At 37.7% G+C, this 26,058-nt stretch overlaps 1 protein-coding gene across 3 annotated transcripts; it reads right to left on the reverse strand.

The window, feature by feature from the left end:
• Positions 1-184: 184 nt before the first annotated feature.
• Positions 185-25,105, reverse strand: NSUN6 (NOP2/Sun RNA methyltransferase 6). 3 transcript variants are annotated; one of them, XM_068404853.1, is made up of 12 exons: positions 25,072-25,105; positions 22,261-22,355; positions 21,356-21,511; positions 19,620-19,699; positions 18,308-18,417; positions 16,292-16,445; positions 14,580-14,661; positions 11,590-11,709; positions 7,783-7,927; positions 5,792-5,940; positions 4,700-4,825; positions 185-1,823 (listed from the first exon to the last, which is right to left on the reverse strand). In XM_068404853.1, exons 2-12 carry the CDS (start codon positions 22,333-22,335, stop codon positions 1,611-1,613), a joined length of 1,410 nt encoding a protein of 469 aa, XP_068260954.1. In that variant the 5' UTR covers positions 22,336-22,355; positions 25,072-25,105; the 3' UTR covers positions 185-1,610. The 3 variants fall into 3 exon arrangements, with proteins under 3 accessions (XP_068260954.1, XP_068260953.1, XP_068260952.1); XM_068404852.1 differs by having other exon boundaries at positions 22,261-22,369; positions 25,072-25,100; XM_068404851.1 differs by having other exon boundaries at positions 22,261-22,369; positions 24,432-25,080.
• Positions 25,106-26,058: the final 953 nt, after the last annotated feature.

Genomic DNA, 26,058 nt, shown 5'->3' on the forward strand with positions numbered 1-26,058 from the left:
ATGACTCTAAATAGGATATGTCATCTACTACTGATGAAACAAAATGAGTTTAAATCTTCTTTAGACATGTTGTAGTTAATGGCAAGGAGTGACCAACAAAAGTAGACAAGTAGTAGACAAGAATTCCATCCTCCTGTCCTGCTAGGATAGCCTTTACAGAGAATGTACTAGTCAACCTTGGCAGAACAGAAGGGACATTTGTTTTATTTAAGAACAGTAGAAAACATACAGTATCGAAGCATTTATAGCAAATGTAAGTGAACAACCAAACTACTGAGAAACAGAGTTGTATAAATTGTTTTGATTGCGAGCAAATGCAAAAGCACTTCTGACAATACAAAGACAAATTATAGAAGTAGTATCACTATTTTTAATCCAACCAAATAGTTATGTGTGAAAAGAGAGACATTTTTCAGACAATGCTTTTAAAAACTAGAAATTGATGAGTAAGAGGAAAAAAACGAAACACACACAGATGTCATTTTACGTTTTTGAATTGTACTTACCTTTTCCCTCTAATTTCAGTGCTATTGTCAGTTCCAGCAGTACTGAGAAAAAGAGAATACTGTTCAAATGGAGAACATCTCTGGAACTGAAGCAGAATTTTCAAATACATCTACCACATTTTAAAAATTTAGATTATTAAAACTTTGAGCAGTGTATTAAGTCAGTTCTCATTAGCATGCTTCCCCAGTTTCAATTTTCATACGATTTTAGCTGCTGATGCTTTCGAATCAATAAAGAGTTAATATTCTTAGTTGTTTGAAAGGTGATTTGCAACATTTCAGATGGTATTATGCATTGTTTTCTGTCTTTTGATATATTACTCACAACTGTAGCCCCTTCTGTTGCAAATGTTTGATTTTTAAATTGTCACTTGTCAGCCAGTCCAATAGGCTACATCAGAATCAATACAGTTTATGCATGGGAAGTTTGATGTTGAAACAATATTTATTTACATTCCCAGAGTGAGATGGTTTAATATATTCATGCTGCTATAAAAGACATGCTACAAAGCCTAATCGTATTTTGTGTATATACTATGTGTACAGAGAATCTTGCTTGTATTAAAATAAAAGAGAAATGAGGTTCTAAGTATCAATTTATAAACCAGTTCTTTGTAAAATGTTACAGTGGTTCGTGAAGCACTATTTAATGAAGCATTAACTATTGTTAAACTTCCATAGAAACTACCTTTTCCAAAATTCACAATAATTCCCATCTATTTTATTTACATTTGCATTTCATAAAGTAGCTGACTTCCCCTCCCAGAGAAACCCTGTTCCTACACTTGCTGCAGGGACTCACATGAGAAAAGAGAAAACAGACAGCAGTATGCGTGAACATACTTGTCATTCATGCACTAACCTGCTGTAAATACAAAAGCAAATGGAGATTTAAAAATTATACTACCCTTCCCCCAACCATGACTTTCTTTCTGCAACCTGTGGCTCTTTCCCAGCAGAGCAGCTGGCAGAATTTAGTGCTGCCATAGCAACCCTGCCGTCAGCCCGTTGGCTTGGCAACGTTGCAGCAGTAAGAAACACACTTCACCTCTGAACTGTTCTTAGACTCACAGAGGTATTTTTTCAGGTTGCATTCGTAAATGCTTATTTACTGTTTGATTTAATAAACTTTGCAATAAAAAATCCTATACAGTCCTTATTTGCCAGTGAAATCAGATCATCTTCCCTGGAATCTTGCAAAGAATTAATATCCATTCCTTGCGACATCACAGCAGATGGATCAAATCTCTGCAGCAGCTTCAACTGATCAAGCGACAGTCCAGCTCCCCTCATGCCTTCTCCTCCAATGTGAGGTTCCTTTTTAAGTAACAAAGAAAAGCAAATTATTGCGTCAGTAAAATTCCTATTGTCCTAAATGAGTCCACGAGTATATGCAGAGCTGCCTAACTCTTAACGTGGACAAGCTACGTTTATATCATTCACACCAAGGGGGACTTAAAAGTAACGCGGCCCTTCTTTTCTTCCCTTCATCTGGCCAGTGTGTATACAAGCACATGTACAAGGTCCAAAGTACTTTGAGGAGATGGTGGTGCACTTAATCCACTTTAGCCCCGTAGTTTAGAGCACTTACAGAGGATAGGTACACAGGTCTAAATAAATTCATTACTCAAAGGTCTGAAACGTCACAAGAAAGCTGTTATCACCAGACAAGAAGTTCTAAAGGTTCTAGGTTTTCACTTTTAAATGATGCAGTCAAAAATAGTAGTTCCTTCGCAGTTACTTAGATACTCTAGCAGAAATACCTGGATTTTTCACATTAAAAACTTCTACTGGAGAGACTGAAAGCCCCAATCCAGAATACTTTACTGCCTGAAGCGACATCATTTTGGAAGATGATGCAGCAGAAAAATCTGAGCTTCAGATTTTCTATGTCATGTAATTAGACTAACAGGTAAATGGGACTACTGTTACCACCCTAATATGTTGGTATATGAGGCAGAGAAAGAAAGAAAGGAACAGCTTAGGCATCTGAATTCAGGAGATGGTATTTGGCATCAAAATCCTGGAGAGGAGAACGACTTAAAATCACAACCTTTTTCTCAGCATTTCTTGTGAGTAGCCTTGACTGCTTTTTATTTAATACACTGATTCCTGGAAAAATCTAATTCTTAGTTGGATTGTTCTTTCAATGCACTCAGTAAGGAGATGATGATAGAACAAAATGTGCAAAAGCTGGCATTGCAATATCAAAAATAGATCTCCTTTGTAAATCTAGTCTAGCGTAGTCTATAATGCAGCCTACTGCCGACCATTTTTTGAGCCATCACACTTTGCTAGCACATGAACTCACTCAGCACATGATGCTAGTTGCTTAACCACATACTGTGTGCTGTAAAGCTGGGCAGCCAAGAGGCTGCTGCCTGATTTTTCTCTTCCTTTCCCACAGCAGGATTTCAGTGCTTTCCAGGTAAGAGACAAAAAGAGTTGTCCATTGCAAATTGAGAAAAAAATAACATACAATGGGAGACAGGGGTAACAACTTGAAGTAATGTAATAGAAGGATGGAAAGGTCAAAGTCTAGTGAAAACAGTATTAAACAGGGTCAAGCGACTTGCTCAAAGACAGACCAGTTTTTTTTCTCTACCTTTTCCTTTTTCCTTCCAGTTAAATTATTGCATTTAAGCTGATATACAGTAGCCATCTCCTGTGTAAATTCCTAAGAGGAAGTCTGCACAAACAAAGGATCAGCTGCCATGCAGTAACCTCCACCTATGAGATCAATGCTTATGGCTCCATCTCCTGTTTTTTCCTTACCCAACATGATTCGAGGATCTGCTGCCGAAGTAAGAAAGTGGGAGACAGTGGACTGGGTATAAAACAGACCAAAGAGTATGAGAAATACATAAAGGAGAATAAGGTAAGTTGACCCTAGACTCCAGATTCATTCGAAAAAGATCACCTTAGTTTACACTACTGAGGAACTGGTTATAAGATACTATAAACTATCTGTGGATAAACAATTCAGTGTCATATTTAAAATATACAAAATCTTAATTCTTACAGATATGGCATTTGTGTGTGAAAACTAGTGCTTTATTCAAGACTGATGCCACTGTTGAGAGAAGGTCTATTGAACCAGAATTAATCTTGTATTTGAGTTAATAGGGCTTGTGTTTTGCTTTGTCATTCTATAAAGGACAATTTTTATGCTGTTAGGTAAAATGTATTACCTCAGTTGAAACAGCTGGAACTGAAAAATTCCTAGTAAATGGATGGTAAGAAAGCAGGCAGAAGAACCCTGACATAGACAGTTTTTAAGAAAAGCTTCGGTTCTGTTAAATCTTTACCAGCCTTCATATAATTTGTCATTGTACACCTATTGTATATATTTTTTTTAATTTCAGTTTAAAGATGCATCTAAACTTCTGAAGACAAATACAAGTCATCACAGAATGTATAATAAGCTAAACAGGTATGAGAGTTTTAGACTTTTCCTCAAAGTCATGATGATAAACAACTAACCCCCTCAACTCATCACATCACAAAGAGGAAGAGAGGCACATGCGGTCTAATGATAAACTCTCTCAAGGTACTAATAAAGGTAACAGATATTTTTGAAATGTATGCAGTACAGATAAAAAATTCTAGTATCTCCCTATATATTACCTCCTCCCGGACATCTTAATGGTAGACACTGACTTCAAAGAAGACAAGATACATTCTTGGGACACCGAGCCTGAAATAAATTTATTCCCTTATTCCATTAAATAACGCAAAAATAGCTCCCATAGAAACACAAGGTTCTTTCCATTTATCTCCCATCCTTTATGCAAGTCTTCACAATTTCAGTAGCATTAATAAAAAATTTTTCACCTCTCTTGTGAATGTGCAAAAAAAAGAGGATAAAATATACGCATTAAAGAAGAATTGCAAGAGAAACTTTAACCTGTCTGAACTATCTTTTGTCCCTGTTGTGTTTTAAATGACTGTTGTACAAATCAAAACAACCATAGTGCACACTGGGAAACTACTTAATGTTCCCAAAATGAAGCTCAATTAAGTGCAAAAATAGATTTAAAAGAGTCTCAGGAATCTTTGTGTTATTTCTATCCACAGCAGTTAAAATTGTCTGCAGTGAAGAAGAGATTTATTGATAGTAAATGTAGCATGCAACTTTACAGTGCCAAAACAAGTTCACTGGTTTGTTTGAAGTACCCTGAAATTACTATTACCTGTGGTTGAAGCTGGAGGCATGGAAAAGTTTTCAGAGCCCAAGCAACTTGCTCCTCATTTTCAGAGAGTGTAATTGTACACGTACTATAAACTAAAACACCTCTTGGCTTCAGCAATTTCACTGCCTGTAGGGAGAAACAAACAATAGTTCAGCTTCTTTTTAAATTCAAATACTTGCATATTAAGCATCATTAACCAAGAAACCATTAAGCTATAATATTAAAAATTAGCACTTAAACAAACTCAAATCTTTCTGTCTAAGATAGGCATTAGGATACTAATCTTCTTCGGGAATACAGTAAAGGAACCCACGGATTAGAAAGGTTCTTCTTTCCAAATCAGCATTACAGCTCATGCAGTTTATTAATGCCATTGAGATGATTCACCTTGTAAGATTTGTTATTTGTACAGCTCTGCATAGCCCAGACAGATTAGTTCTCTTTTCATCACCTGCTGTCAACCATGGATACACAATATTTTTATCAGTGATATTAGATGTCAACTGTTTCCACATATTTGGCATGGAAGCTACATCTATGCTGCTTTTTGAGCTGTGGTTCACTTTGAATATCTATAATTCAAATTTAGACAAGTTTCATGAAATCTTATCTTTCAGCATCACCCCAAGCACACTCCTACTAGCATGAAAAGTTGTAATATGGCCTCCTGGCTTTGTAGTCCATCTAATACCCCATACAGTACCTCACAGCACCACTGCATGGGAGTTCTATGCAATGAATTTACCAAGAGTCTGTGCTGCTGCAGAGAAAAGAATTTAACATGTTCTGTGACTTAGATCCTTAAAGTTATTATAAACTAAAACTGATGAAACTGAAGGAATAAAAAAACAAATACAAATTTTTTTATTTACTCTGGCTTATATATATCTTTCCCATGCTCCAATGAGTAGACTTCATCTAGCAACAGATATGGTGAGCTGAAAGGCTAACTGAATCCTAACACTCTCTTCTTTACTTAACTGCTGAAAAGGTAGGGAAAATGAGGCATCTTTTTTTCTGTATGAAGTAAGTTTTATGCGGCAAAAGCATTTATGTTCAATTTAGCTTATCTACTCAATGATGAATACATACCACAGTGAAAAGCTTGCGCTGTAGTGGCTGATAAGAGGTCACTTCCTTTAAAGTCAAAGAATAAGCCATGTTTGGTCTCTGTCCCATCCCACTACATGGAGCATCAAGAAGAATTCGATCAAATGACTCAGGTAAGAATGGAGGTCCTTCTGGAAAAAGCAGTTAGTAATGCAAAATGTGGCTGTGTCTTTCCTTGAGACCATAGATAAGCACAAGCTGTTACTGCTTCCTTGACATAAAACATTTATGTTCTATAGATGGCGTCTGCAAAAGTGATCGCAGCTAGGGACAAGTCTCAGCACTGCTGGTAGTAGATTTCATCGCTCAGAAAAATAAGAGTTTTACAGTTCTGTGCACTCAAACAATACCTGATCCTTTTAGGCAATAACATTTTTCAACCTTAATTTAATATTTTGAAAGTAAAATGTAAAAGTAATCAAAGAAAAATGTTGAAATATGACTGGTCAGAGGTGCTAGGTACAGATGTGCACACACAGGCTGTAATGAACCACAGTCAGCTCATAACTGAACCAAGTGTGTAAATCTTAACCATTAAGACTGCCTTAAATAATAATAATTGGACTGTCTATATAGTAACTATTTCTTGAGATGCATATATATCTGTAGAAAATACAGCACTCCATAAACGTGAAATATTACAATTTCTAATGTGTGACACATGCTGTCTCCACAGCAGAAAAATTCAGTAAACAAGGACTGTGAAGACAAGAACAATTTCCGAGTATTACCTGGATAGATAAGGGAATATGTAACTTCTATATGCAGAGCCTGTCCTTTCATCTGAATCTCACTGGCTCAACAGCCCAAAAGTTTCTATTGCCTTAGTGCTAGAGAGACTCTTCAGCTCAGCATCACCAAGACAAAAGTGGCTCCATACGTGTATCTGTGAGTAACCAATGAGGAAGAGAGCCACATATATTCTTTACCGCCTGTTCTCCTTCTGTTCCTCAAATATTCAAGTTAGGTCACAAGTGAAAACAAGTGGGTGACTTCATACTACTGCTACCTAGCTTGTTCCAGCACTGCAAAATGAGTCTATTTTGGCACTACTGGTTTATCTACCTCTGATCCATTACTACAACATTCAAAATATGTCATGTGTCTTAATTGCAGTCACGTGCAGAAAAGCTTTCATCATCTCCCAGTATTACAGCTAGCTCTTGTTCAGCTGTGTGAGTAAGTGCTACATATATTTTCTGTTCATAGAAAGACTATTAAGAAAGTACCTTTATTCCTGCAAAGCAGGAGTAACTGCAAGGCATAGGAACAAGGAAGGTGAATTATGCAACCTGATTCCTTGTTAGGCTAACCAGTGACTGGGATAAAATAGAGTGAGAAAGAACATCATACTTTGCACAACAAACTAAAAATAATCAAGACAGATACCATCTAAATCGTTCCATCATGGGAACAGAAACAGTATCATAAATGCAGCACTTCAGAAAAGCAAATGAAATGAACTTAAAATAATATACTGTGCTTCTATAGAACTTTCCCCTGAACAGCTGAACAAACATAAATGAACTAAACTTTGCAGCACTCCTGGGAGTTAGGTATTAATAACCCCATTTTACAGATGAGGATTCTGAGACAGAAAAGCCAAGCAATTCTGCAAAAATGTTTTTTTTCTCAGACTAAGTCAAACAATTCAGAGTATAGGCTTAAAGTTTATCATGAAAGAAGCTTTAAGGCTTCTTCAGTCTTTGATACTATCTGGGAAAGGAAAGCATTTCCTTTGTGTGTATTAGATTGTGATAAGGACAGATAGTTTGAGTTTTGTATTTGCTTCATTGAGAAGCTGATAATCACAAATGAGTAGAAAATAAAAGAGCATTCACAGTGCTGAAGCAACCTAGGTATCTGCCAAGATTTCAAGGCCTTGTAGACCTGTGGCAGGTTTAACACTATTAGTGCAAAATTGATTACTATTTTCTTCTAAAAGCTACTACTGCCCAAGTTGTTTACTTTACCTTGCTCATCCTCTCTCTTCTCAACTGAAAGTGCCTTTGTTCCATCATAGCAAAATGCCTTAATGCAATTCAGCTGTAGCAATTCAGCATTCTGCTTAATTTTTTTGACCTTGTTAGCTACCTTGTCCATGGCTATTACTTCACCCTGAAAAAAAAAAATTAAGTTTTTATCAAAAGCATAGGGATTAAACGGATGTGCAGTTCCTAATTTCCTCCCCCCAACCCCTACCATAAGCAGTGTAATGAATGCAGCTTAGTTTTCCCTATAGAATTTTGTTATTCCTAAATCCACACTCCAGTAGTCCTTGTTCTCACATATTTTCCATGAGACCTGCATTGGGCTGTGTGCATTCTGACTGGCACTAGATGCTTGGCACAGTCACTCCCTAAGGGACCCTATAATGTCTGGCAAGTGGTGGGGTTTTTTTGTTTGTTTGTTTCTTTTTGTTTGCTTTGAACTGTTTTACTGGGCACTAAGTTAGGTAAAAATGTAGCCATTTGAAAGGGGGTAGAAGTCTCAAATACATGGTAAAATAGGTCAATAGATTTTAAGTTTGCATGGAGATGGTGCGAAACACGATCACATACAGCTCAGCCCTGAGGAAATGAGGCCCACAGCCATGCCTCTGGCTTGCTCAGACTCATAACATACTATTATACTTGCAGTATTTGTCACTCAAGTTACTTTGGGAAATACTGTAAATACTAGAATAAATTTAGACATGGTGGGGGGAGAGGAATCACAATTAGACATTATTCCTTTTATGTAAGAATAAGATTTCTCTTTTTCTCTCCAAGATAAATCAAAACAGACACACAACACTATATGCTAGATGAAATCTGTAAACACAAAGGAAAGAAAACATTTTCAGTAGCATCAGTAAAATCCAGAACAGTAATACTACCTTCAAAAAAACCCCAAAGATCAAAAACCTCTACTAGACTTGCTATAACAATTAGAACCCGCTGAGAAAACATGACAACTTTTTCCTACTTGGTGATGGCTCTCTAAGGGCTTATGGAAAGGCAACATGACCAAGATAGACCGTGTTAAAAAAAAAAAACACAAACAACCATACAGTAAAGATAAGCTGTTGACTGTATGTCATGTTAGCCAATATGTACATCTAGGCCTGAGAAGTAAAAAAGGATTTATGGTGTCTCAGTGGTGTTCCGCCTTCAGCTACTGTGAGACAAATTACCTCTTACAGGAACATTCAATGACCATGTGCCACTGCTTCTTCCCTACCACCATTGAACCTATTGCACATAGAATCATAGAATCATTTAGGTTGGAAAAGACCTTTAAGATCATCAAGTCCAGCTGTAAACATAACACTGCCAAGTCCACCACTAAACCATGTGCCTAAGCACCACATCTACATGTCTCTCAGATACCTCCAGGGATGGTGACTCAACCACTTCCCTCGGCTGCCTCTTCCAATGCTTGACAATCCTTTCAGGCAAGAAATTTTTCCTAATACCCAATCCAAACCTCTCCTGGCACAACTTGAGGCCATTTCCTCTCATCCTATCGCTTGTTACTTGGCAGAAGAGACCGACACCCACCTCGCTACAACCTCCTTTCAGGTAGTTGTAGAGAGCGATAAGGTCTCCCCTCAGCCTCCTTTTCTCCAGACTAAACAACCCCAGTTCCCTCAGCCACTCCTCATAACACTTGTGCTCTAGACCCTTCACCAGCTTCGTTGCCCTTCTTTGGACTCGCTCCAGCACCTCAATGTCTGTCTTGTAGTGAGGGGCCCAAAACTGAACACAGGATTCGAGGTGCAGCCTCACCAGTGCCGAGTACAAGGGGACGATCACTTCCCTAATCCTGCTGGCCACACTATTCCTGATACAAGCCAGGATGCTGTTGGCCTTCTTGGCCACCTGGGCACATTGCCAGCTCATATTCAGCCAGGTGTCGACCAACACCTCCAGGTCCTTTTCCACCAGGCAGCTTTCCAGTCACTAACATGTGTACAGTAACAACTGATTGTGCTTGAAAGTTAGGTTTGTTGCTAAAACAGCAGATTTGCTGCACATGTGCTGTACTGTGGGTATAAGTCCTTCTCCTGAGAGACTCAGAAAAAAGAACAAGCTGGAAGACAACAGTTCTTCCCCATCTGGCCATGCCAGCCACTGACAGAACCATATCCTGAAAGACATCCAGAAAAATGGTGGTCTGCACTGGGATCCAGATAATAATAATAAATTCTCAAGCTTTAACTATTCCCAATTCCTATTTAAAAGCTCTTAACAACACAGAGTAATTTTACATTTTGATTATCTCATCTAAAAACAATATATTAATTTTTACAATTCAATCACAAAAAATATAAGATTGATTCAAATATTTCTGAAATGTTAATTATTGAATATATTATCTATGGAAATTTAGTACAGAAAATCTGTGAATGGAACTTAAGAATCAAAAAGCAGTGCAAATTTACTAAAGGAGCAGGGTTTTTTGCCATATCTTAAATTAAAATTATTTACTCAGAAAAGGAAAACCAATTCAGATAAATTTCAAAATCTGTATTCTTAATCTTTACCACTTCAGCTGGAGGTAAATACAATCAAAATATCTAAAATCACTACAGGAAAATAACAGTTATGAAAATTATACAAAACGTACATACATAGATGGAAAGAGTATAGACGTAAATAAATCCATAACAGAAATATAGGATTTTGACAGACTTCCTGTATTTATCACACTGAAATTCTTTACTGGAAGCTCTATAAATCTACCTAATAAATGTCTAATGACTGTCTAATGCATGTCTAATGCATGTTTGCAAACTTTCCATACTGAAGGAATGAACACTTCAATAAGCAAACTGTCACAGAACTGACTACTTTTCTTTTGTACGCTCCCATCTTTTGTACACTTTTGTCCCATCTTTTGTACACTCCCATCATTACCTACTGCACCTTCCCATTAATGCACAGACAACTGTTGAAGTACTGTATAATGTAACTGCAAGATTTCTAAATAATCTGATATATTCTAATAACTTAATTCCAACAAAAATAATAACACCTTACAAAATTTTTAGAGGAAATGTTACCCATTTTCCCCCTCTCTTCTAGAAAACAGTAACCTGTATTTCTGTCTTTCATTTTGCATTTAGCAATTTGATATATGCAAATTGTTATTCCTACATCCATATTCTTGTGGGCTTGTGTGTTATTTTCCTTTGTCTTTCTCTAAATATGTTTTTTGTTTCTTCTCATATTGTTACTTTCTCATGAGATATTTTTGGTTTTGTGACATTCTACCTTAGAATGACAAATTCAGACAAGAAGTTCAGTCTAAAAGCATATCTGTACTGAATAATTGATAATTTTTACTGAGAAGAAAGTTAATTGTATTAGGAACTTTTAAATATGTTTTTGTACAGAGTTGTGCATTCTTTTGGCACACAGTAGTAACCCTTGTTTTCCATATATTCTCAGTTTCATGAATCCAGCATATTCCTGCATAACTTTGCCTTGCATGTTACTAATTCTTCCATTACAAATAAATCAATAACATTTAAAAAGTCAAATCAAACATATTTCAACAGGTGAATTTGCAGCAAATAAGGTTTTAAATGTGATGGTGACTATTTGATAGTCTGTGCCCATTTCAGTAACTCTGATGTGCAGCAAAATATATTGGTAAGCAGAACGTTCAAATATTAGTTGTTTGCTGTTGTAAATTATCTGTGCATTCTGACAGCTAAGTGAAGCGAGCTGTGCAAATGAACAGTGGTCAGACTTTCTTCACCAAGACAGAAAATGCTCAACGACTTCTCTTACCTGGTCACGCATTAACGTTGCAAGATGGGTTGTTTTTCCTCCAGGTGCAGCACACATATCCAAAATTCTCTCTCCTGGTTGAGGGTTTAAAATATGGCTCACAACCACAGAAGGCAAATTCTATCATAAAAACAAATATGGGAGAATTCAAACCTTATGTCCTGTATCAAGTTCTGTATTAACAAATGACAAACTCATTAAAACAAAAATTCATTCAGCAGTGAAAATACCTATGATATTGCTGTCAGTTCCTTAACAGAAAATGAACTATTGGGATTATATAACAGAGAGAGTACAGGTCAGAAGTCTCCAGTGGCTCCTTTTTTATTTAAAGCTATATATGAGTTTCTATGACTAAAGTTTAAGGGTTCATGACTATGGAGACTACAGTGCTAAAAGTAAAAATAGAATAAATTGATACTATCACAGACAAAGAGCAGCTCTGTATATCACAAATATTTTATATTGACTTGTTTATTGGAACATTTACTATATGAACATACTGGTGTAGTACAGTAACAAACAGAAAGATCAATAGGCAGGAGTTTAAACTTGCTGAATTAAGGTACCACGAAGCTGAACCACGCTATTAATTGTATAAGCAGAACAGATGCACTGAAGAGAAATAATGTGCAATAATTGTGCACAGTATTACATGTTACACAACATGGAAATATACTGAAAGATTCTCTTCTAACGTGGTTCAACACAAAGTTATAAAAGCCTTTTAAAGTTGTCTTTACTACATGTTGTCTTTGGTTAGCACAGTTTAAAGTTCCATGCCACAGTATTCAAAAAAATCGACAATAGTTCATCTCACACATGGCAAATTTAAGTCAAAAAAGCCAGACTCAAAGGACTGTGATCAGTGGCACAAGGTCCAGCTGGAGGCCAGTCGATAGTGGTGTACCCCAGGGGTGGATCCTGGCACCAGTGTTGTCTAACCTCTTCCTTAGGGACCTGGATAATCGAAGAATGCACCCTGAACAAGTTTACAGAGGATACAAAACCAGAAAGAGTAGTTGATAAACTGGAAGGTTGTGCTGCCATTCAGAGGGACCTTGACAGGCTGGAGAAATGGAGAAACAGAATCTTATGAAGCTTGATGAACTGAAATGCTAAATCCTGCACCTGGTGCGCCCCATGCACTAATACAGGCTGGGGCTGACTGGCTGGAAGGCAGCTTTGCAGAGAAGGCCTTGGGGATCCTGGTGGACAAGAAGTTGAATATGATCTAAATTCTCATGTGCACCAATCTCTAAAATAACCTGTCTCTCTAACAATTCTGTTCCTTAAAAGCAAGTACTCTGATAAGCTGAATCAGGGAAGAAAAGTCCTCTCCTTTACTGCAGGCCATGAGACAATATATTGCTTGATAAATTACCGTTTGCCTACACCACAAGACAGCATTGATGCCAATTTAAAAATATCAAGATCAATTACAAACAGAATATATGCATAAAAATAACTCGTCTGCTGGACTGGCTCTTCTGACAAAAGAAATAATGACTAAGACAATTCACTGTAATAAAGGACTTACCTTACTGTCTGAGTGACAGTTATACAAACCAAATGAGGAGATAACTTAGAATTTCAGAGAATACCTCCGAACAAGGGTTTGAGAGAAAATTGCTATTTGCTTTAAAGATTAAAAAAACTTTTTTTTTTGAAGGCTGAACAGCTTGATTTTGTTTTAAACCCTGCTGCTAAATCATCATATTTATATTAAAAAAGTACAATATCATTGTTGGCACACTAATGGTCTTAGAAATCTAATGGAGGTGTTCACCTTATCTTCTCATGTCAGCAAACTGAAATCAATAATTTTACCTGATCTAAGAAAAACAGAAAGTTCCATGATTTCATCATCACAGAATCACAGAATGTTAGGGATTGGAAGGGACCTCGAAAGATCATCTAGTCCAATCCCCCTGCCGGGGCAGGATTGCCTAGACCATATCACACAGGAACGCGTCCAGGCGGGTTTTGAATGTCTCCAGAGAAGGAGACTCCACAACCTCTCTGGGCAGCCTGTTCCAGTGTTCAGTCACCCTTACAGTAAAGAAGTTTTTCCTCAAATTTAAGTGGAACCTCCTGTGTTCCAGCTTGCACCCATTGCCCCTTGTCCTGTCAAGGGATGTCACTGAGAAGAGCCTGGCTCCATCCTCTTGACACTTGCCCTTTACATATTTATAAACATTAATGAGGTCACCCCTCAGTCTCCTCTTCTCTAAGCTAAAGAGACCCAGCTCCCTCAGCCTCTCGTCATAAGGGAGATGTTCCACTCCCTTAATCATCCTATGTTTCAGCATAGTGCAGGCAGCCAACTGTCATATCTGAGTATTGCTTTTAATTAGTTTTATTGTGGGGGGAAAGGAGTATAGGTATCACAAATATTAAAGATGCGAAAGGAAAAGCTAGCTTGAAATAAGTTCTTAAATTTTACAAGAAAAACTACACAAAAATTTGTCATTCTTTGTAAGTTGTGCTCCCAAAGTTTTATGGTAAGAGGCAGTGAAAGCTGTAATACTGTAAGATTTTTCATGGTTATTTGGTTCAGGTGGTTTATTTCTTATTAGGTCTAATAAGATATGGATTTTCTCTTCAACTTAAAGTCAACCTAATATTTGGAGATTTTCCTGATTATCTACAGAAGGATATACCTTGAAAGAGGCTCATATTTCAGAGTTCATAGGCAGATTCCAGAAACCAAAAGTTCTATGCAGAGTATATGTGCAAAAAGAATTTCTAAGTTTTTAAGTGAATATCTCTTAAGTCACTTTGAAGTCCCTTATCATCTCTTACACACAGTAGAATTAAACCACCTACATGTAGATACTGACTTCATTCTAAACACTTTGTTTTCTTTAAATCCAAAGAGTGAATTAGGTACCATAATACACAATGAATATATAAAGTATTAATATGTGCTTAGAGGATATTCATTATTCTGCAAATAGTACAGACTTTTATTTTTGTAACAAACATACCTGTGAAAACAAATGACTAGGGAGCAAATTGTCAAACGAAGGACTAAGGAAGACTGGCTCTATCATTCTTATGCCCATCCCACTGAAAAACATGAAAAAAACATATTTCAGCTACTCAGATTTCTAATTTTTAATAGTATTCAATTAAAATCATTATGCTTACAAATAGAAACTTGAAACAATAATCTTACAAAAATGAAAGCACTTACAAATCAACTAAGAAAAATACTTTTACAATTTTGTAATCTTATATTCATTAAAATTACATCATTAAGTTGGGTCAACCATAACAAAAAATGTACTACATTATAAACTGGAAATATCTGCAAAATCTCATCAAGCAAATTTATCTTTTTGATACACAAGACAAACTGAGATCTAATCCAAGCCTTGATAATGTAAAGAAATGCATAAAACCAGATTTGAATATGTTAATTTCAATCCACAACTGCTTTTGGCTATCCATGTATGCATTAGGGCACTGGCATATGAATTCCTACTTAGATCTTCCTCCATTTTTCTAGACTGTCTGAGATTTCAGTCAAATAACTAAAGAAATTCTATTTCAAAAGCCTTACAGGAACATTGATTTGCCTGTAAAGCAAAGGTTTGAACTTACAAGCAACGTCAAAGTTTAAAATATGGATGAGTTCTGACACAGATTTCATTAAGTTAAGACAAATGTACAAGGAAATGGACAACAATAAAAACAAGAAAAAACAATGCTGAGCCTGAAAACAATAGATTGCTGAAGATAACAAGAATGAGTATTATTTTGCATATGCACTGCACAGTCCAACAAGAAGGAAGGATCTGAGAGAGCACACTTGCAGACACCAGATTTAGCATTACATACTGCCATTCCATGTCATTAACTCAACAAGTATATCCTATCATTACTTCTACTATATTTAAGCTCTAATAAATCAGAAATCCTCTGACAATGTAATGTTTTTAACTAGATCTTTTGTAGTTTGTTCTCGGGATGTGAAGTCTCAATCATTAATTTGATATCCATGTTCTTCTACACTGCTTCATATATGTGCTTTAGATGACAAGAGGAACAAACTATATGCTTTGGCAACAAAATAGAAAAGCAAGCAATCTTGAAATAGATAACTACCTTGGCAAATGCTATTAATGTTTTTAAGATATCTGACCTTATGTTCTGTCCCCTGCCCCACCAAAAAAAGCCCCTGCAAATATTTTTAGGAGATGGAAAAATCAGCAAGGCTGCACTTCTGTTCCATCCAAATAGGAAAACGGTACAGACCAATTTACCAAGATGCAATTTTGCCACAGTAAGAATGTTGTCACTTCTGTTTGTTCTGTATTATTGAAGTCATATGCTAGACATAAATTCTGAAAAGGCTCCATTTATTTCCTCCTACCTCTCAAGTAAACTGGCATCTGGATATCACTATGAAAATAAATGTTGAGTCTGCTAATACTTACTGTAGTATTTTAGTCCTAATTGCCATCACATTGCCAATACCTTAGTTGTGAAGTTACAGAAGACAGCAGGAGGCACAATTCTATTACATTCCGAGAAACTAACACATCCCAAAAAATACTGGAAATCCCAATATGCAACACAGGTCTCAGTCAAAGCCATCTTGTGATTTCACAGAAGGTACAGAACATTTCAAAATGTTTTCCCATCCTTCCCTTTGCAAAGTTGTAGGTGTAGATTGCAGTTACTATGGACTTACTTCAATGGGCCACTTGAGCTAAAGATTTCACTGCGACTCAGTTCTGAAATCCCATTTCCAAGGAACACTTTGACTCCATCAAATTCTTTGGCTCCTCTTTTACATTTGCCTTCAATATCTGAATACACTGAGACCAGATCTCCAGCTTTCATGACTGTGCAAAGAAAAACGGAAATTCTGAGATTAGTAGTATACTTGACAAGATAGTAGCGACCAAATAATTTAGGATTTTCAGTAGACTACTTAATTCAACTCCTATATCATAGCAAAATTTAAACTTTCTTAATGTAATCAAAGAAAAAGATTAACTGATATTAGGCTTTAAAGTGTACAGGGTAAACGATGGATACGAAATGACTAAAGCTATTGAGAGACACAAGGTTTCAAATCAGACAGCGTGTCTTGTTTCTTAAGAGACTAGACAAATGTTCACTTTATTTTACCACTACATGGTCACCGATAAGTTTTAAGCATACTCTTCAGGATTCAGTCCTCTGTGTGTGCTCCAAGCATGCAAGTAGTACTGTGTACAGGTCTTAAGCTTTTTGTAGCTTATATTGGCATTGCATAAACATAAAGCTTAGGGTTTGATTAGTTAAATTAAACTCAAAGCCCCCTGACAATTAGTTTACCGTCATTTGGGTTGAAAGTTCAGTGATTAAATGTCTGTTCTTGCGATATTTTTTCCCCTAGTTAGACCATCTGTGCTTAATACAGCCTTATTATATTTGGCCTCAAGTGGGTAGCATGCCCTTTTATTTTATTTTCCTATCTGCAATTCCCCTGAAGGGTTCCTAAAGTTTTATAGTATCTTTTCTTTTCTTTGAATTGATGTTGCATGCATAATTACATGCAGCAATTATGATAAATCACTAGTTGACTCAAAGAGGCATTTGAATATTTATGAGGTTGTCTAAACAAGCAGTTTCAACAACTGCTATGGCAATACACTTATTTCATTATCAAGTCCTAGACTGAAAACCATTCCTGTTCAGTGAATTGGACTTAAGCACGTGCTTAAAACTTCTTGAAGGTTTTTTCCTGAAGGGGAATGAAGTTAAGTGGCTAGGTAAATGCTTTCCTGACTCACTTAGTTTAATACTAAGAACCATGATGATTAGTAGATCTCATCACAATGGAATAATGAGATGAATCATCCAAAATTATACTGGTTTCACACAAAGTTAATTTGACCTTTAAATAAAAAATCAATAGGCTGCTGAACACTAAGCATGTATATGTAGATTTTTCATCTTGTCTCACAGGCATTGAAACAAAAATTTCCATTTCTTAAGAACCTGACATTAAAAGTGATGATTTTTCTCATCAATAGAAAAAAACCCTTTTTGCTAGATCACTCATACACAAACAATATCAAATGAATCGCCAATGGATTAAAAGAAAATCCGGTTTTTTAGACCTGTAACTTAGAATCTGACAGGATCATAAAGGCAAGTGCCTTTGTGACTGCATGAAGAAATAACATTACTAGAAATAGTATCTATTAAATAATCAACATACATCCAGTTACCATCCAGATGCATCTGTTGTAGCATCCCTTTTATTCTTTTTTTTTTTTTTTTGACAAGACTGGAAAGCAGCAAACTTCTGTGAGTTTATTCTACTGAATGTCCATGTTAAAAGTTACAGTATTCAGTAGTAAAAAACCTCTTAAAAAGCTAGGTTTTACTTTGAATGTGCTCTTTAAAAAGATTTTCAAATGAAAACAAGAAACTGCAATCCTTGAGAACTAATACTTCAGCTAGGAACTGCATGTGGAAAAAGAAACTTAGGGCAGGTGAGACATATTTACACATCATTTATTACAGTGAGAATCTCAAAAAAAAAAAGCCAGAAATACTTTAAAAAACGTATCCATAAATTACAACTATAAAATTAATTTCAGCTGTGAGTAGAAAAAAATTTATGTCACTATTTATTGGAAATTGTCATCAACAGGTGACATTTTTTCCTTCCTCTTTACAACTTAACTGGGTGTATTTAGAGAATTCTTACATCGTGAGGTAGAAATGATTCCAGGGACATAAACATGTGCTCCTCGAAGTACTGCATAACCACAGTGGGCTCCAACAATGACTTCAGATGCATGTTTTTCTAAATGTCGCCTAAAAATAAAAAAAATGTAGTTCAGTTTAAAAAAAAAAAAATACTGAAAAAGAATACCTCCCAAGTACACTCTAGTTCATAAATACTGGTTTTGTCACAAGAAAACAGAAAAAATAGTTAACTATCATGTATTACATTTAAAAGATTTATTTTAGTCCCAGAGGTATGAAAGGGAAGAGCCAAGAAGGAAACCAGTCCTCAAAATAAAGCAGATTCAGAACCATTCTGCCATTATTGTGAACCTGACACAGGAATACAAATAACTTATACTGGGATGGAGAAATAATCCTCTATCCCTTCCTAGGCCATATGATTGTAAAGTGACTTTTTTGTGTTTAACAACTGCTAAGTATTCTGTAATAAATGTATAACTAGGTGAAAGGAACTTTGCCAGTAAGAATTGTGAAGAAGATGGTTAGTCAAACGTATTAAAGTGTAAACATATTTGAATATAAAAAGAACAGAATGTTTGGGAAAAGACACTACAAAAGAGAACTAAATGTGAATGAAGAAAAAATGAAAGCATTAAATGCTATTTTAGAGTGTACAGTATTTACAAACTAGTACTACTTGTTACCAGTCTCTATCTAATCTTGATATACACTGAATCTGAAGTATGTTAGTCTTCATTATGAACAAGATACTTTAAATAAAATGTCAATCGGTGAATTCAATAAAACAATGAAGAAACTTCATAGGGGCAGACACAGATGCAACATGGGAAATACCCAAACATATCTTAAGAATGAAGAACAAATAGTCATTTTGCAGGGGATAAAACTGATTCAGAAATCCCCTCAGCATTATTGATCCAATCTCCCTAAGTCTTTCTGTGGACTTGATTCCAATGGAAGAAAACCCTGCCTGTATTTAGCTATTTTACACTTTAGTCCTATATTACACCACAAAAGTTTAGTTCTTCTGTCTGCCACCTACCCGGCTTTCCAGAGAGGAAGTATTTATGTTACATTTTCCCTATAAAAAGTTAATCTCATAAACATGGAAAGAACTCTATGTTTTCTTATGTCTTTTAAGGACTAAAACTCTGACCTGGTTAGGATATGGACTGTCCACTTGGTCTTAATATAAATGAAGTTGTGCTTCATTTATAGTTAGTTAGTTATCATAACTGTTTAACAAGAAATTTATAAGTAAAATATGTGTTATGACATTTTAAAGTTAAAGACTGAAAATTTCAAACCTGGGTCCAATGACAGGAATTAATAAGATGTCCTGGAGTTTCGGGTGCTCAAGAACTGGAACACATAGTCCTTTAAATTGCTGTTTCATTAAAAAACATAATTGTTAAGCAATACTTAAAAAACCTAATATTGAAGTACTTAGACTGAAAACTATTTTTCCATTCAATTTATAGCTGTAGAGTACAAAAAACAAATGTAGTGAAAACAGTTAAGAGAGGTTTGGAAATAGTGTGTAAGGAGACACTCCATATTAAAAATACTGGTGTAAAAGACTAAACATTTAATAAATGGAGAAATCCCCAGGCCACAAAGGGATTCACTGAGAACTGACTTCACGGAGTGGGACAGTGTTCTGGCACTCATAACCCTACCACTGGGTTTTGCTTTTTTCTGGAAGAAGGTGGTGCCGAGTTGTCACCAGATCACAGTAACACCACCTGAGAAACTTGGGTCTAATTTGTGTTATCATTTTGATGTTATTACTTATAAACTACTGTTTAACTTTACTCATGTATTGCCTGTCTTGCTTAATATGCCTGGTTGGTAATACTTCCTAGTTTTCCTTTCAGCTTATCTTCGATTGGGTACTGAGACCTGAGTTGTGCATATAGTTAAAAAAAATTACAGCTTGCCATTTTAAAACTGTTCCTGGACTTTGAAAAGACAATGTCTTCTCACCCGAGCCTTCTAAAATATAACCCTAAAACATGTAAAGCCATAAATTAGTTTGCATCTGATAAATAAGTATTTTCTCTTAAGAAAGAAAACCATCTATGAGCATATTTTTGTTAAAAACTGTCATGTAGTTTCCTTTTCTAATATAACCACAAGTAAAAATACAAGAAGTTTATGAAAAGCCAGTCTTAACTCAGTTTTCAGCAAAGCATTTTCCCTTGAAGCAAAATGTCATACTGCAATACCCATTTCCAGATTTCAAGCTAAAATTAGCATAACTCATCACCATTCCAGCCAACAGAATACTGTCAACTGCCTCTGCATCACAGAAATGTCTTGGCTCCTGTCATGCAATAGCTCCCTGTACACCCACTAGCATTAATAATTTACTGAAAGAACTGGATCTTTTTAGACAGTGTGAAGATCTAGGATAGAGTTTCAAAATAATCTACTTCTTAAACATAATGGCTTACATATTATCTGATAAATAAATGTTTAATTAAGGTAAGTGAAAATCCAGAAAATTATATAAAGATTAAAAACAGGTTAAAAAAAAATACAGCAGCTTCAGGGCATCACTCTGGGTCCAGTTTCTAAAACATACAGATTTTCTCACTTTCCTAAACAGTTTGTGCAAGGAGACATACAGCCATTCTCCTTTAATCTTAAATAAAAATGTTCTAAACATGCTGAACACAGCATACTGAACTACAGTTTTTATCTATTTCTATGATCTCCTACAGACTTATGATGCCTGTACAGTATTTACTACAGTATACCCCAATCCTATCTAAGGTCTGAATCTGCCATCTGAAAAAGAGTTGGTTGTCTTTTCCCTTCTGTTGTTGCCTTTCTTGGATGTATTAGATGAGGAACACTGCTAGACAGTGAATTTTCATTTAACATTTAATGTTGACAGGAAATCAATATGATTGCATATCGTTAATACTAGTGGACATGTATTAACTTAGGGAATAGTTTCCAGTAATGAAAAGCTCTCTTAATCAGTTAAAGATGAAATATCCTGTTATTTTTGCTGTAACAAAGAAATTGCACAAACCTTCTGGATCTCTTCAAACAGCAATTTTTTCACATGTTTCACTGAGGCCAAGTGGGTATTAACTCTAACAGTTGTGAAAGCTGGTGGATGAGACAGATGACTTAACAGAGATTGATATTTACTCTCCACCTCCTGCGTACCTAAAGCAGTGATAAGCTGAAAGTAAATGAAGATATTTTAAAATAAGTATTAAAGAGATTCACACAGTAGCCTCTTGCTCAGTGCAAAAAAAAGCACTGAATAAACATTCTGTAGAAATGGAGGAATATGGTTGTGTGGTGTGGAACAGTGAGAAGTGTCTATGTCTGGAGGCCTAATTCCAGTGAAAACCTCATAAATTTCTGGAAAAGGACTTGTTGGAAAAACAGTCGTATTAGCAAGACCATTGTAAACAGGCTGCAGCAAGTACCAAAAGTAACTGCTAGCGAGCTCTGTGATACTGTACAAAGAACAGTCCTAAGGAGATGGAAGAGTAGATTCAAAACTATGAAATAATAACTCTTATCCCAATATACAAAAAAGGTCATTTTTGTGTCCTTTGACATTAGGAATTCATAGACTGTCTCCAGTATTTTTGGTTCTGCACTGGGGTAAGGGAGTATTTCTGTCAATATTATGTGGATAATAAGTGGTTAATTTTCTGTCTTCAGTGGGATCCAAAACAGAAGTCTCAGATTTATGCCAAATTTAGTTTAAATATTTTAATGTTACTTTGAGCTAACAGGCCTAAAGAATAATTTCATATTTTAAATAGAACTATATATAAAAATCTGTGTCTCATGTGAAGACGATACCTTATTGTAAGGAATTAAAGTCACATAAAATATTAAATCAAAGGAATATTAACAGTGTTCAATATGTGAATATTTATTGATGATTAGTAGTATCTATTTCATTTCACATACCTCATTATTTCTGAACACTTGGGTGAGATACTCTTCAACTTCACGTTGGAAAGAGATCTTGGGGAAAAAAGACATCTTCCTTTAGTTTTAAAAATCTGCTGGTAAAGAACTGAAATAAGCAAAATATTTTCTTAGTGGTTTTTATCATCATTCTGTAAGTTTATAAATGTAACATAAGATGTATCCACAAACTAAGCTGCAGTTTTCGATTCTTCTGTTTTAATAATGCAATTGTACTGTACTGAAAATTCCAAATATTGCTCAGGATATGACTGTAACACTACTGTTAATTACTTTTCAGAATATGTTCACTAACATGTTTAGCATTTGCAATCACCTTACAATGTGGTTACTGGTTTCCTTGCTGTCACATCCTTCCCAGCCCTACCTTCCAAGGCTACTGTGTCAGTGTTTGAAATGTGAAGAAAGTGTCACCACCTCTAAATCGTGTCCCATTAAAGTTCCCCTAGCTATCCTTGGGGACAACTTGCCACTTAGTCCTAGAATTTTCTCACAAAGGCTCCTCACAGAATTTAGTTTTGAGTCTTCTAAGTCCCATCTTTGAAATTCTTATTCTACTACATCATTATATCTGCTCATTTTTAGAGATAATCTTCTAATTTTTTTCTGTCAGAATTCTTTTCCTCAAGCTTAACTTCTTAGGTTTCTTCCATGGTTCATATTGGGAGTAAAGTTGAGCCCTGAAGAAGGGAGGGGTGGGGAGAAGGTGTTTAAGAATTGGTTTTATTTCTCATTACCCTAATCTGCTTTGATTGGTAATAAATCAAATTAATTTTCCCCAAGTCGAGTCTGTTTTGCCTGTGACAGCAATTGCTGAGTGATCTCCCTGTCCTTATCTCGACCCATAAGCCTTTCGTTATATTTTCTCTCCCTTGTCCAGCTGAGGAGGAGAGTAATAGAGTGGCTTTGGTGAGCACCTGGCATCCAGCCAGGGTCAACCCACCATAGAAGGTATCTTTTTAGGACATTAAATGGGTATTTTATGATAACCACAGAATCCCACCGAATGATTGAGGTGATCTCACAATTACAGTTACTTCTTCATGGAAAACCAACCACTCATGTGACAGCACGTTGGCAAGAGGACTTGTTTCTGCCTCATTTTTCAAATGTGACTGAGTGCTACCATGAAACATGAGCCAGTAGGTGGTCAAAACCAAAACCTCTTGGTCAAAAACACTGCACACAAAGAACAGAACTGAAATGAAGTTCCCTAAATGTGTTATAAAAGTGAAGCGTTAGTCCCATGATACAAATTAACAAGACAACTATGTTAACAAATAATGCAAAATCTCTATGGTTTGAAATTTCATACAAAAATAGAAAAGTTATGTCTTAGAAACCACCATCTTTCTAAGCCAGGTGGCAAGTATATTACAATGCCTGCAATATAATGAGGGACAACAGAAAAACAAGAATACTAATAGATTTCACTTCTCCCCATGCAGACAGGGTAGACATCACACAGAAGCATGATGCCACATCTGTGCTTTTAACCACAGTTAATGAACACTTGTAGGAAGTCAAGGAACACGTAACAAAAGTTAAGACTTGACCCTGACCAGTTCGTAGGGCCTGGTACAAAATGTTACTACAGAAGAGCTGCTCTGTCACAGTATCCCAAAGGCATGTGGAGTCAACACATGCATTCAAATGACAAAGACAATAAACACGCTATCATTGTGCTTAGTTCATGGAAAGGAAAAACACACAAATGAGAAGCAACTCCTCAGTTAAAAAGAGCAGACAAAATAATAAACCATTGTAACCAGCCCGAAACTTTTAAAACCACACAACTGGAGGCTCAAAGCACACCCACACTACCTGCACCTTCAGCACTGCAGGTATGCCCTTTCAGGGACCATTATCTCAGAAAAGATAGAATGTAGCTTAGAAAGGTTCAGGGAAAGGTGATGACCTATAGATGGGGAATGGCTTTCAAATAAGGAAAGACTAAACAGTTTGCAATCTTCCAAGCTGGGGAACATAGTTGAGGGGGACAAGATAAAGGCTTATAAATTCATAGGCGGCAGGAAGACAGGCTGATGAGGGAGACTTCCTAGTGCCTCTTCAAATACGAGAGTCAGACTTCAAACAGAACTAGCAGGAGGCAGGTTCAAAACCAAAGAGAGGTATTTTATTCCACAGACCTGCTGTGCCATACACCTTGCCACGGGAAAGGCTTGACAGACTTCAGAAGAGAGCCCTTGAGGGAGCATCACCCCGTGTTCCCCATCTCCTTAGGGATTTCCCTGTGCCTCTGTTGGGACCTGCTGCGGAGGACGCTATGCTGGACCACGGCTTTGATCTAGATCTGCACATGAGCACCGTGGGCTGGCAACCGTAGCCAGCACCCAGGGATGCCGGACAAGGTTTAACTTTCAAACCTCTTTTCCCTACTCTTTCCCACACGAGGAAAAAGTCAGTCGGCTCACGGCTGTGGGGAGCAGAATTTGGGGCTCCCTCCTTTATTCCCCCATCCGCACCGTCATTGAAAACACCAGCTGACGCGGGGCAGGGAGGTCACAGCTCTTCGCAGCCTCCCTGAGGCCCTGCGCGGCACCTCAGCCAGGCCCAGGGGTACCGGGAGGCAACGCACGTCAGCAGGACGCTGCCACGCTGCCACCATCAGTGCCCCCTCAGTCCCGGCGAATACCGAGGGAGACGCAGGCCCAGTCCGCAACCGGGACGCCACGAGAAGGGCGGCGCACGCAGGGGCCGGGCCGGGCCGCGTTCCCCTCTCCCGCGGCGGCGCGCAGACCCCCGACAAGCCGCCAGATCCGCACCTACCGCCGCGCGCCGGCCGGTCCCGCCTCCTCCGGGGCTGCGGCAGGAAGTCCCGCCTCTGCAGACGCCGGGGATTGGTCGGAGGCAGACGGGGCGGTGCCGCTCCGGCTGTTATCATGGCAACCAGACACGCCCCTGCGGGGCCGGCCGCGTTCCCTCGGCTGTAGCGCTCTGCTGCGGGGGCCCTCCAGGGCGCAGGAATCGGTAGCGGCTAGGGCCGGCCCCGAGCCCCGGCCGGGGTAAGCGGCTCCCTCACCACCCCTGTCGCCGCTTATGGGCGGCGGAGTGGGCTGTGTGTTGCGATGTCCGTCTCCCTCTCTGGGGTTTCGAGGTCTGTGTCTCGAACGGCCGCCCGCACCGCTGCCGGCAGGTGCCGCGGTGGAGCGGCGCGTCCCTGTGTTACGGGGTAGCAATGATCAGGCCACGAGTTCACAGAATAGAATCATAGAATGGTTTGGGTTGGAAGGGGCCTTAAAGATCATCCAGCTCCAACCCCCCTGCCACAGGCAGGGACACCTTTCCACTAGACCAAGTTGCTCAAAGCCGCATCCAACCTGGCCTTAAACACTGCCAGGGAGGGGGCAGCCACAGCTTCTCTGGGCAACCTGTTCCAGTGTCTCACCACCCTCACAGGAAAGAATTTCTTCCTAATATCTAATCTAAATCTACCCTCTTTCAGTTTAAAACCGTTACCCCTCATCCTGTCACTACTTGCCCTTGTAAAAAGTCTCTCTCCAGCTTTCCTGCAGGCCCCCTTCAGGTACTGGAAGGCTGCTATGAAGTCTCCCTGGAGCCTTCTCTTCTCCAGGCTGAACAGCCCCAACTCTCTCAGCCTGTCTTCATAAGAGAGGTGCTCCAGCCCTCTGACCATCTTCGTGGCCCTCCTCTGGGCTCGCTCCAACAGGTCCATGTCCTCCTTATGTTGGGGGCCCCAGAGCTGGACACAGTACTGCAGGTGGGGTCTCACGAGAGCAGAGGGGCAGAAACACC

The sequence above is a fragment of the Nyctibius grandis genome, chromosome 7 (assembly GCF_013368605.1).
Source record: "Nyctibius grandis isolate bNycGra1 chromosome 7, bNycGra1.pri, whole genome shotgun sequence".
NCBI classification, from domain to species: domain Eukaryota; kingdom Metazoa; phylum Chordata; class Aves; order Nyctibiiformes; family Nyctibiidae; genus Nyctibius; species Nyctibius grandis.

Bases quoted from the DNA above. Each gene is read 5' to 3' on its own strand.
- NSUN6 (XM_068404853.1), bottom strand. From the start codon at position 22,335: ATGTCTTTTTTCCCCAAGATCTCTTTCCAACGTGAAGTTGAAGAGTAT. The intron at 16,446-18,307 runs GTAAGAATTCTC...TTCTTTGCACAG, and splicing joins AATCATTTCTACCTCACGAT to TCATGAAAGCTGGAGATCTG. The intron at 11,710-14,579 runs GTATGTTTGTTA...TTTTTATGATAG, and splicing joins CTAGTCATTTGTTTTCACAG to AATTTGCCTTCTGTGGTTGT.